The sequence below is a fragment of the Notolepis coatsorum genome (genome assembly GCF_963971535.1).
Source record: "Notolepis coatsorum genome assembly, chromosome: 8".
Taxonomy (NCBI): Eukaryota; Metazoa; Chordata; class Actinopteri; order Aulopiformes; family Paralepididae; genus Notolepis; species Notolepis coatsorum.
This window is the reverse complement of record NC_140172.1, coordinates 624,592-635,972: the sequence shown is the minus strand read 5'-3', so window position 1 is coordinate 635,972 and position 11,381 is coordinate 624,592. Positions and strand designations below refer to the sequence as shown.

Here is an 11,381-nt window from a genome sequence, read left to right as displayed (position 1 = left end):
TACTTGTCTTGTATCATACCATATACTTGACGGGTGGGTGGTCAATATGATCTTTGGCTGGTAGCAGGTGTGGTTGAAGAGGGTTAGGTCTACAGTGCTTTAGCTTCAGGGTAGGTAGGTTAGGGTGCCAGAAAATACAGGTAGTGTGTTAGGGCCTGATGTAGTTTTTTTTAGGGTAGACATGTGGTGGGCCTGGCAGTTCTTCGTTTGACTGCAGTGTAGATGTAGAAGCTGTGAGTAGTCATATCAGATTGTAAGGGGCACCTGTTTGACTTTGTTTGTTATTTATAAATTTTAAATTTTTTGAGTGTAACACAGGGATGTTTTGTTGAAGGCATGTGCAGGTAGCGCCATGGGTCTGCGGTTTCCTGCTTGTTTGAATAGCCTACCTGTTAGCACCTGACCTCCTGCGCGTATGACACATCTGCTTATTTCAGGGTGGTTGTATTATTTGCAAACTAGAAAGGTGCGCTCAGTAGAGCACACATCTCCACCAAGTCGCACGCCGAACACACAGGTGGACAGGCACAAAAACTGACTGCTCTCCTTATGGTTATTAGTATTAGCATCAGCATGTTGACACTAACGAGGGGTGCTTCAGTGGTGCTTCAGCGGTGCGTCAGCCCCTCTCTCCTTAACTCTCCCTCCCTCCTGCTGCTTTCTCTATCTCTCCCTCGCTTTCTCTCCCTTTCTTGACGGTGGTAAGCACTCCGTAATATGGTCATGTACATTATGATCGACTGGAATGGAGAGTGATAATAATAGGTAGTTGTCTCCGTGATACTGTAGTTGATTAATGTTACTTAAATGTCATAAGTGAATTGTATAGGAACGAATCACCAAAATTGACTAATGCACGATTGATTTGACCAATAAAAGATGGTGAAAGGGGCGAAGGAGAAACAGCAAATGGCAGGAGGTGTGATCGCCAGGGTGAAAGCGACCAGTGCACCCTCTGCACCGCCATCGGCACCTCACTGGCGACACTGCACCCAGGTCCGGACGCGGAGACTCATGAAAGAGCTCCAGGGTATCCGGCGGCTAGGTGACAACTTTATAACGGTGGAACTGGTCGAGGACAACCTCTTCGACTGGAATATCAAGTTTCACCAGGTAGACGTAGACTCTGCATTATGGCAGGACATGAAGGAAACGAACACAGAGTTTATACTGTTGAATGTCTCTTTCCCCGATAAATTCCCCTTCTCTCCGCCTTTCATGCGGGTGCTCACCCCGTGGCTGGAGTTAGAAGGCGGGGCCATATGCATGGAGCTGTTGATCCCGCGCGGGTTGTCCAGCGCCTACACCGCGGAGACCATTATGAGGCAGTTTGCCATAAGCCTCGTAATAGGACAGGGACGAATCTGCAGGAAAACTGGGAAGACCAAGAAGGCCTTCAGCCGCAAGGTAGCGGAGGCCGCTTTTAAGTCCCTGGTAAAGACCCACGACAGGTACGGCTGGACCTCCCCGCCGGTGTCCGAAGGCTGAGAGACGCCCCCTACTCCCCTACTCCCCCCCTCCTGTTGTGAGTTGTAATTCCCTTTTCAGTGCCCCCCCCTTCCAAGCTTCTCACAGCCCCTTTCTTCTGCGGCGGTTGTAAATTAGATGTTGACCCGGTGTATGGACTGGTGTTAATTGCAAGTCGTCCATTGTGCATGTGTCACTAAGGTGACAGGTGATATGACTATGAGAAGGAAATCACTTCTCATTTTAAGCTTAGGTTTGTGCATTATTTTTGTAAGGTAGAAGTGTGTTAGTCGGGGTTGGGGGGTATTTGGAAACAGGGTTGGGCTTTACGCCATATTGTGTGTGTTTCTTTGGATAGAAGTGTTGTTATTATGAATGTGAATCTGGGTGCCGTATGGGCACTGGCCTGTCGAGGTACGAGTATGGTTGGACGTTTATCGTGGAATTCCTTGGGAAAAGGAATCTAGAGGTTTTCTTTCAGGTTGCAAACTGAGAGAGATGTTTTGGGCTGAGGTTGGCAGGCCTTTGAGAAGTCAGAGGAATGTAGGGAATTCGATGAAGTGTGGTACTGGCGTCTGTGAATTATGACACAGGCAGCTGGGATTACATGATGAACGAAGGGTTTAGAGGTATGAGCCTTTAAAGATTTATTTATTCTCCTTGTTAGAAGCGGGCAGAAATGTTGAACACCAAGACTGGTGTCCAAGGGGGGAATGACGGGTAGTTTAATGATTATAAGAATGATGTTATGTGACATGTGATATTGAAATGTGAATATTAATTGTGATGTAAAATAGGAATACATTTTAGACTTTCTCAGAGACAAATAAACAAAGCAAGAAGAAAAAATTAAAATTACATCTACACATAGTCATTAAGCTGACGTTGTCATTCAAAGTATTTTATGAGATCTATATGACAAATTCATTAAGGAAAAAAGAAAATTTGAAAAGCTAAATAACGAATATCCACCAGAAGTTTAGGAATGATAGGTTGTTGTGAAACTAATTCTGATTGTTCTAAGGAGGACCAACAGCATACCGGAACGGACGGGCGAGGTTGATGCGAATTTGTATTCCCCAGAGATTCGTGTGAGATAATACACAACAATCTATTGGAAAATCCAGTTTTCAAATGGGACAACGGAGAAAACAAAGCTAAGGCTGTGTTGTTGTGTTCAAATGAATTGCACTAGCTCTCAATAGTCCTATTAGTATAGAAAAGCCTGACATTACATGAGTAAAATATTAATGGAATAAAGAGGGAAAGTGGCGCTGACATTAAGTGCAGGTGTTGTTCTTTTGTCTTGACAGGTACGGGGCGAGGACAGATGCAGTTCTGATGATTCCAACACCAAACGGGGACAAACGGCTAAAAAGAGCCTGGGGGGTATTGTATGAAAGATAAGAAAGTTACCAATTCCTGTCTACACCGGTAAAAAGTTTGGAAGTGTGGGTGAAGTTAACCCAAGTTGATAGATAAAGTGAACGCAGAGAAGCTTGTTTTTCCAAACGGTAATATTACAGGAGTGGTTGAAAGTGTGAGAATGGCGAAAATAGAGCAAGTTCACCTTGGTTAGGAGCAACTAGAAGCGTAGATGAAATAACAGTAACAAGTGTTGACGATCAGTATAACGGTAGAAAATAAAAAGAAATGGCCAAAAATATTCAGGCCTTTACGAAAACTTGTATTGAAGTATAAAAAAGGAGGTCGCTATAGACTGCATAACCAAAACAAAAAGCAGAAAAAGAAAGCACGAAGGGCGATAGACAAATACAAGGCCTATAGTGAGAGAAAGCCAAATACCTTTGCAGACACTCCCCAGATAGAATTGACAACTGAAATTAACCTGATTGATTTGGATGTGATGGACTTCCCTCATGTGACCAGCATGATAGAGGGACTTGAAATGATGACTTTGACTCCAACACAGGGGGTCATTGAGGAGAGACAAACAGAGACAACTAGTGTCCGTCAAGCAAGAGTCGGCAGGGCCGATCCATGCTGGACTAACCATTTCAGGTAACTACAAATTGACAAAAGGACAGAGAAAGAGACAGAGGAAGGCTGCATTGTCACGGCAGTCCCAAGAGGCCCACCCTGGCCTTGCGGCTGGAACAGAGGCTGGACAAGGGTTGGGGACACAGATGGAGTGGCCAATACGTGGGACCGACAACAGGTATGGAGATAAACATGAGAAATTGTCTCAGCCCTCAAGTTCCCCATGCCCAGATCTTCCCCGGCACCAGAGCCAGAATGAGAGGCGGGGCCCGGTGACGGGGAGCCAGACAGCCAGTGCCAGGGTGGAGGAAGAGAAGAACGACAGAGAGCGTTCGTAGAAGCGTTCGAACGGAATGAGACAGTCCGTAGAGACCTGGTGGAGAGGCAGCTGGCTATCGACCAAGCTGCGCACTGGGCGGAAGTAAGAGAGCGAGAACAGGATGAACAGGCTAAAAGGATGGCAACTACGATTTTTGGAATATTGATGCAGGTTGCAAGACGAGAGATACATGACCAAGAGATGCCACATGCTCCATTGCCCGGACAGAGAGCTGAACAGCAGGGGCATGGTGATGGATACCACGGGAGGGGTGAGTTTCCAGGTCCCTCACAAGGACAGGCCCGAGGGGCAGCGGCAGAAAAGGACAGGTATGTGCATCTCCCCCAATACAGCAGGACCTGCCCAGGGAGACGTCCGAGGCGGGACCGGAGAGATGTGAGCCTGTCAGGGACTGTGAGATACCAGCCGAGAAAATGCTGGTTTGTGGCCAAACAGGACATATGGCCAGGGACTGCAGACAAGGGTCTTGATCCCAAGGACAGAAAGGGGGTCGAGAGACCATCAGAGGAGAAGGCCGTGGAGGAAATGGCCGAGAGCAAGGACAGAACCTGGGCCCGGTAAACTTGTCAAGGGGATCGGAGCCATCCGATTGCAGGCAGGAGGCCCCCGGGGATTGTGGTACAGGCAGACAGCTGTGCTGGAACTGTGGCGTATTGGGTCATTATCAAACCAATTGCAAGGTGGTAACGTTGTGTCTGCAGAGGCCACAGGCTGAAAGGAACGATGAGGAAATGCACAGGAGACGCTATGCCGCTCAGGAAAATAGATATAGATATTAAATCATGAGACTGAATAGAAAAAAAAGAAAAAAAAATATAGGAAATGAAAATGAAGGGATAAAAGGAAAAATAAATATATATATAGATAAGTTGGATGGTTAGATTATGTGTGCAAGTTACTAAAACGGCTGTGGAAGACTAACAGTGGTAAGTGGGATGTGAGGAGATGAAGTAACTAGTGATGCATGACTAATCATATTAACAAATTTTGGTGGGTTTAAAACAGGATAATGGAGCAATATAATAGTAGACAGTGAAATGATATGATACTACTTCAGCTAGTGACCAGTAGTAATTATTCATGCTTGATCAGTAGATATATTGATCAAAGGGTGGTCAAAAAGACTTTAACACTTTGATCGCCATGGTTAAATTCATAATTTACCATCCCTAGCCAGCTCTATTTGTCTATGGAGAAGTTCCCCTTCTTTGCAGGGCTATAACTTTTTAAATTGTATTGCTAAATTGACATTATTATGGCCCATTCAATGTCCTATATCTATTGTTCAGGGTGTAGCAACGTTATACTTTTTCATTCACATATTCATACTAAAATACGGTCTAAAGTATAAGTATGTTTTTATCGTTTTCTGCAGCTCTCTCCAGAACTTGATTTATAGCCCCAAATGCATTATATTGATGATCAAATAGTTTGGTAGCGATCGGTGCCAGATAAAAAATTTCAACTGGAGGTACTTCTAGAAGTTACTACGTATGATCTGATGTTGACCGGATGGGCGGGGGGTCATTTATAATTCCGTGGGCAACGTTATATCATTCATCTAGTGTGGGTCATATGATCATCAGAGCAGTTAGTATAGCAGACATTAGAAAATAACGCTGAAACTCACCGTATCTTCCTCGCGCCGTTGGGGGATGAGCGTGGAATAGAATTTTTTCTATTATGGGATGTCGAAATATCCGATCCATTTCCAGGTTGTATAATAGTATACGTCCAAATCATGTTGTTTATCGAGTTATGTGCACCGATCGGTGTTCACTGTGTCAAGATGGAGTCCTGCTAATGATAGCGAGTGCCCGGACGAAATATGGGTGAGCACCACTTCATCCACATGACTTCCTGTTGGGCAATCTGCTGATCAGCCACCAGATGGCGCTCTTGAACCGTTAGAGAGTTGAGTGGAGCTCAGCAGTATATATCAGGTCCCCGGGAGAGAAATATGATTTCGATGACAGATTTTTGAAATATTGATATCAAAGACGTGTTACGGCGTCTTCGGCAGAATGAGCATGGCGGGCAATGATGAGTTTCGGCGTTTCCGGTGATTAAAGTGTTAAAAAAAAGAAAAAGAAAAAAGTCGAGAAAATATATATATATATTGTTTTATTTCGTTTTATTTCTTTCCTAGTTTTTGCAGGGGTATTTATGCCTCTGGATGGAAGTCTGATTTTGTTTGATGAAGAAATTGTGAGTTGTGTTGCGTGATATGACAATCATATTTACATTTTTGTATTCGATTTTCTTTTCCTTTCTCTTTCTTTTTCTTAGATCCTGGCGGCTGAGAGGCGAACTCTCGTCGGTCAGGGTACAGGTTGGTGGAGTGACACAGCGGGACTGATAGAAGTGTCTATATGATGAGCTGGAAACGGAGGGGTGGATGAGAGCTAATTCATAATTCTGTTTTCCACTCATTAAGAGTCCAGATGTAGAATCTGGGAGGTTGTGTCACAAATTGGGGTGTGAAGAGAGTTGGGGAAACGAGGTTCTCTGTACATAGCCGAGCTCTGATAATTTTGGTCGCCATTGGCCAAATAGTTTTAATGTAAGGTGTGGACATGTGTAATTGATAATTGTCTTATGGGGGACTCTTGACAGCTTGTAAGGGGCTGGCAGAGTGTGTGAAAGATGTAAGATTAAGGGAAATATGGTTTGTGACCACTCATATAGGAATTGTTGGTGAAGGCCGTCAGAGCTGAGCTGTCCAGACCAAGGACCTATCTGGAAAAAGGTATGATTGTGTAATAATAATTACACACTCAAAGGGTGGTGGGGTAAATGTTGTGTTGAACTTGAGACATTTGGTCTAGTAATAGTACAGCACAAAGAAATGAGAGAAATGCGATTTGATTGAATACTAACATATAGAAGCCATGAAATATATAGATAAATGATTTGGAAAAGGAAAAGTTGTCAACTCAGAACAATAACAAGTATCTGAGGGAAGAAAATTGGGGATTTTTCAATCAATTTGGGATATAAGTAACCTGCGTTGTCCACCGAAGTGAAATAATCACTGCAGGATACGAATGGGAGATTGGTTTGTCAGCACTCATCTAAGTGAGGTGCGAGGAAAACCAAGGATTCCATTGGTACTGACGATCCAAGTACACACTGGAGGGAACAGCGATTAGCGCAAATCCAACGGAACAATGACCGCAACGAGTTATCAATAGACCTCAGAGGTATCTGTGAGGGATAACTGACAGGGTTGAAGCTAAGGATAATTCAGACCTTAGAGGTCGGTAGAGGGAAATTGTATATCATTTGGTTTTACTCCCCCTCTTTTTCTTAAGAATGTTAATCTTTTTTTGTGATGTATTACTCTTTTTCTTGCAGAGTGAATTGCATAACTACACATTGATCTAAGAACACGGATAAATATAGTCATAAAACAAAAAAGCTGTTATTGAAAGGGTAGTTCCTTGGAAAAACAGGAACAACTTTCTTAGTCGTGATGTCGTATAATAACTGATGGTGTGTGAGACTGGGGAAAAGTCTAACGAGGGAGGGGGGGAGAGTGAAAGATGATTTTATACAGTACAGAAGGAAACTGTTTTTTGTATTTTTTAAATTTAATAAGCTTAAAGCGTAAAGGAGGGTTTTATTGTATGTAGTATCCAGAGTAATGGTAATGGTACGCTAAAGTTAACAGATTAAGGTTTATATAAGGATAAAGACATGTTTAATTTAGAAATTACTGGTTGCATATGAGGGTATTAAACCCTCAAGGAGGGATCTGTCGTATATTTCTGCATGAATCATGTACTTGGATCTTCAGCTACGGGTCGGAATTCTGTGTGTAAATTGGTATTAGGAAAACAGTTAACTAGTATTATTAATCTTGCAAAAAGCACATAAGAAACAGTGGAAAACCAACTCTGTTCTGTTAATATTTAATATATCTCAGAGAGAACAAAACCAATACTATAGCAGATTTCTGCTATATCCAAACTAGAGACACCCTGTCTGCAGACAGGTTGTGACAGAGCAAATAGGCTTAAATTAACATACAGTCTTGAATAGGTTTCTCCCTCTCCCCCACTCTGGTGAGCAGTAAAACAATAAAAACTGAGCCAAAGCTGGCTAAAGTTAGCATTTCAATAGATGGGTTTGTTTACCGAGCTGAGCAGAACAATAGGGGGTAAGATATGTTGCTCAACAGTCTGCTGTAAAAAAATAGGACTGTGGGGAAAAACCTGGCCCTCAGCCATTTGGAATTATACTTCAAAGACGCCAGCTGGTCTCACATGGGCAAAGACAGGAAAGGCGTTTAAACAGCTATGATTACATCTAAACAAAGAAATAATTTGGCTTACCGTTGTGAAAACAGCAACCAAAACTAATATTAATTAAGTAGAAAACATGGAATCAATCTGTTTAGAAAATTGTACTGATTAATTTAAGACTAAACACGACACTTAATAACCATTGTTAAGTTTAATTAAACAAATAATATAGTTTAAAACAGAAGATTAATTTAGCAAAACATTGTGTAAACCATTAAGAATAAAACTAACTTCAATAAATACTAATTTAGAATATATATAATGCAATAAGCTTGTCTAAAGATCAACAATAGGTTAATTAGGTATTTAGAATGCCACAGAATTCGGGAAGACTTTAACTAAGTGTCTAGTCAAAGTAATAACTAATCTCTAATTCTTAAGATAGTAAAATCAGATATTATACCTTTAAACGCTAAACCTAAAAAACTGAAAACTAGGAAAGGGCCGGTCCCCTAGAAGACTTAAATCTAGCCTTCTATGGTAGTATGTCTTTGCAAAATGGCGTCGAGCTGATCCAAAATGGCCGACGTCTAGAACAGCCAATCAGGAAACAAGGTCCAGCCTCCTAGCGATCGTCAGGCGCAGAGGCTGGACCGAGGCTTTTTAAAGGCGAACGAGAACAGAGAAGACACAGAACACACCCACCAGGTCCGAGGAAACAAAGAAGATCAGCAGACGATTGAACCAGATGACCGTGTTGCCGAGGCAACGCATATCAACAACCCGAAGACGCAATAGATAGATTGTAGAGCTGAAACATGTTAGAAATAGAAGTAATTCGAGCTGATTTCACTTCCGGTATAGGATGTGGTAGACGTGTTTCTCCACGCTGCAACTCCCCAACTTTACAAACCTATGCTAAAAAGCCTCATTGATACTTTATTATTATTATTTTTTTTTTACTTTCTTTCTTCGGATATTTTGCTACTAATGAATTTTTGGCTGTGACAGGCATAATGGCATCGAAATGGCCAAAGAACAAGGACACTAGGGACGCGGATCTACCATTCACAAACGACGAGCCGACGGATTTGACGAGCATTGCCATACTAATTCAGAACCTCACGCTCGAATTCAGAGTCTCCGCCGCCTCGGCCGACTCCAAACTAGATAACCTCCAGTTATCCGTGGCTGACCATGCCAAGCGTCTGACATCCTTGGAGGATGGACTTAATACATGGTCCGATAGGATGGTGAGCTTAGAGGCTAGGTGTTTGACTCTGGAGGAGAGCAACGCCAAACTGAAGAACAAGCTTATCGATGTTGAGTCGCGTGGCCGTCGGTCAAACATACGCATAATAGGGCTAGACGAGTCTATCCAAAGCGACCGACCCAATGATTTTTTTGCCGAGGTGCTGGTGGAAATTCTGGGCAAGGAAGTGCTTGCTACACCACCCGAACTTGATCGCTGCCACAGGGCGCTGACGGCCAGACCAGCCCCTGGCTCCAGGCCCCGGGCGGTGATCGCCTGCCTACACCGCTTCAGAACCAAGGAGATTATTATTCGGGAGGCTCGGAAGAGGAGAGGTTCGCTGACCTACAGGGGGAAACCTGTGCTAATCTTCGAGGACTACTGCCCCGAAGTGTTGGAACAACGCTCCCGCTACCGAGATGTTATGGGATCCCTCTACCAGCAGGGATATAAACCATCCTTATGGTACCCAGCGAGACTCTTCATCAAAGACAAAGACGGCGCAAAAAGACATCTTGCTTCACCTAAGGAAGCTACAGACTTTCTGAAGAAACAACACACATCGACTCCAGCAGAGTGAAACTTTGGGTAACACACCGAGCACCACGACTCTATAGTTATATCTCCGTGCTTTCATCCTTAGACGGCTAAAGTTGGGACATATGTCGCCGGGGAGCCTCTTCTCTCATTTAATTTTTTTTTTCTTTTTTGCTCGTTTTGTTTACAACGTTATATGGATAATTGTATCTGCTATTTGCCGTGGTACTAGCGCTATGCTCTCCGTTCCAAGTAAATTGTACATTTGTATTTACTCTGAGCTATGCTTATCGATATTATTTATATTTTGTATTGCTTTTGTGCATGACACGGTTTATCCTACCCATGTCTACTTTGGGTAACACACTAAACATCACGACTGTCTGTCTATCTCCGTGCTTAGATGGGTGATGTTGGGACATTGTGTGTCGCTCGGGAACATCGCCCGTATTATTATTTTTGTTTTGTTTTGTTTATTTATAATAGTTTCCACTGCAAATCGTGCATTTTGTTTACTCTAAGCTATGCTTATCGATATGATTTCTATTTTGTATTGCTCCTGTGCGTGACGCGGATTTATCGTCTTGTTTATCATGGAGGTATATATATATCTATGATATTTATGACCGTCGCCGAGTTGCTCCTGCTTACTTATTTCATGAATGGGGGTCTTGTAATTTCATTGGCCATGCTCTTTCACTATAGTTAAACGTCACGCCCAGCACCTGGCTGCGTCGGTGACCAGACGCGTCACTATCTGCTCATTTACATGTTGAACTCTGAACTCGCTGTGATGGCGGACGAACTCATGCACATCGCCCCCACCCGGTGCGGCAAACTAATTGCACTACCCCCAAACTGCAGGCAAAGGTTTGATTGATTGGTTGGAGGTTTTGCTGGCGGTTTGCAGAGTGGGTACAATGCAGTATGGCCCAATGGTTGTTGATGGGATGCAGAACAGATAAGGACTGGTCTTGTTTACATCAGGGCCCCCCTTTTTCTTTTTCTTTTTCTTTTTCAATCTTAATTCATAATATTTGTTACATGCAGATATATAGTGCTGTGGCAACCATACATTTATGACATACAGGAGAATACATACATTTGAGGGGGAGGAAACTGTACATTGGCAGGTACCCTCTGCTCTGAGTTTTAAGAGCATACTTTAAGAAATAACAGACTAATAGTCAATGTTGCGCCCTCCCCAGTTTGCAGGATGTGCTGCCCATTGGTTATCATTCAGTTGTGGGTGTGTGTGTCGACTTGTTTAAACTTAATTAAACCACTACGGTTTAACAATAATGATAATAATTATTATTATTGATATTATTATTATTATTATTATTATTATTATTATTATTATTATTATTATTATTATTATTATTATTATTATTATTATTATTATTATTATTATTATTATTATTATTATTATTATTATTATTATTATTATTATTATTATTATTATTATTTTTTTTTTTTTCTTTTTTTTTTTCTCCTCTCTACCTTTTAGAGGCATTTAATTATACTTTTTTTTGTT

The 11,381-nt window shown here is 42.3% G+C and overlaps 1 protein-coding gene across 1 annotated transcript; it reads left to right on the top strand.

The window, feature by feature from the left end:
- Positions 1-1,014: 1,014 nt before the first annotated feature.
- Positions 1,015-1,488, top strand: LOC311233322 (ubiquitin-conjugating enzyme E2Q-like protein 1; the record flags this gene model as incomplete). The annotated part of the gene is made up of 1 exon (XM_084320284.1): positions 1,015-1,488. The coding sequence occupies one exon, from the start codon at positions 1,015-1,017 to the stop codon at positions 1,486-1,488; it is 474 nt and encodes a 157-aa protein (XP_084176410.1).
- Positions 1,489-11,381: the final 9,893 nt, after the last annotated feature.